The 1,010-nt window shown below is 22.8% G+C and overlaps 1 protein-coding gene across 1 annotated transcript; it reads left to right on the forward strand. All coding sequences in view use genetic code 6, as the record gives it.

Moving 5' to 3' along the window:
* Positions 1-446: 446 nt before the first annotated feature.
* Positions 447-733, forward strand: TTHERM_002653378 (hypothetical protein; the record flags this gene model as incomplete). Its single annotated transcript, XM_012795202.1, has 1 exon — positions 447-733. A coding segment is annotated over one exon (287 nt), but the record flags the coding sequence as incomplete, so codon positions are not given.
* Positions 734-1,010: the final 277 nt, after the last annotated feature.

Consider the following 1,010-nt stretch of genomic DNA (forward strand, 5'->3'; position numbering starts at 1 on the left):
AATATGATTAATTAATTAATAATAAAAGTAAAAAATTTGAAAATAAAAGGATGAGCTAAATAAATTAACATAGAAAGAACAAAAAAAAGCAAGCACAATAAAAACAAAAAGAAAAATGAGCTTTCTTGTTTTTAATTAGTTTTTATAATTCAAAATATCACAATCCAAAACAAAGAAACTGTTTTTACTAAAGGTCAACTGTCAAATTTGAGAGATTAATGCAATTTGCTAAACCAGAACCTAAGCCTGATCCACCTAGGTCACCAATCTAATTCTTACTTTTTAAATATTGAAGAAAAAATATATCATAAAATAGTTAATTAGAAGGAAAAAATGAAGAAAAAATATGAAATAATATGATTAATTAATTAATAATAAAAGTAAAAAATTTGAAAATAAAAGGATGAGCTAAATAAATTAACATAGAAAGAACAAAAAAAAGCAAGCACAATAAAAACAAAAAGAAAAATGAGCTTTCTTGTTTTTAATTAGTTTTTATAATTCAAAATATCACAATCCAAAACAAAGAAACTGTTTTTACTAAAGGTCAACTGTCAAATTTGAGAGATTAATGCAATTTGCTAAACCAGAACCTAAGCCTGATGCACCCATTGCACCAATTTAATTATCACTTTTTAAATATTGAAGAAAAAATATAACATAAAATAGTTAATTAGAAGGAAAAAATGAAGAAAAAATATGAAATAATAAGATTAATTAATTAATAGTAAAAGTAAAAAATTTGAAAATAAAAGGGTGAGCTAAATAAATTAACAAAGAAAGAACAAAAAAAAGCAAGCACAATAAAAACAAAAAGAAAAAAGAGCTTTCTTGTTTTTAATTAGTTTTTATAATTCAAAATATCACAATCCAAAACAAATAAACTGTTTTTACCGAAGATCAAGTGTCAAATTTGAGAGATTAATGCAATTTGCTAAACCAGAACCTAAGCCTGATGCACCTTCGTCACCAATTTAATTACCACTTTTTAAATATTGAAGAAAAAATAT

This window comes from Tetrahymena thermophila (genome assembly GCF_000189635.1).
Source record: "Tetrahymena thermophila SB210 genomic scaffold scf_8255063, whole genome shotgun sequence".
Lineage (NCBI taxonomy): Eukaryota > Ciliophora > Oligohymenophorea > Hymenostomatida > Tetrahymenidae > Tetrahymena > Tetrahymena thermophila.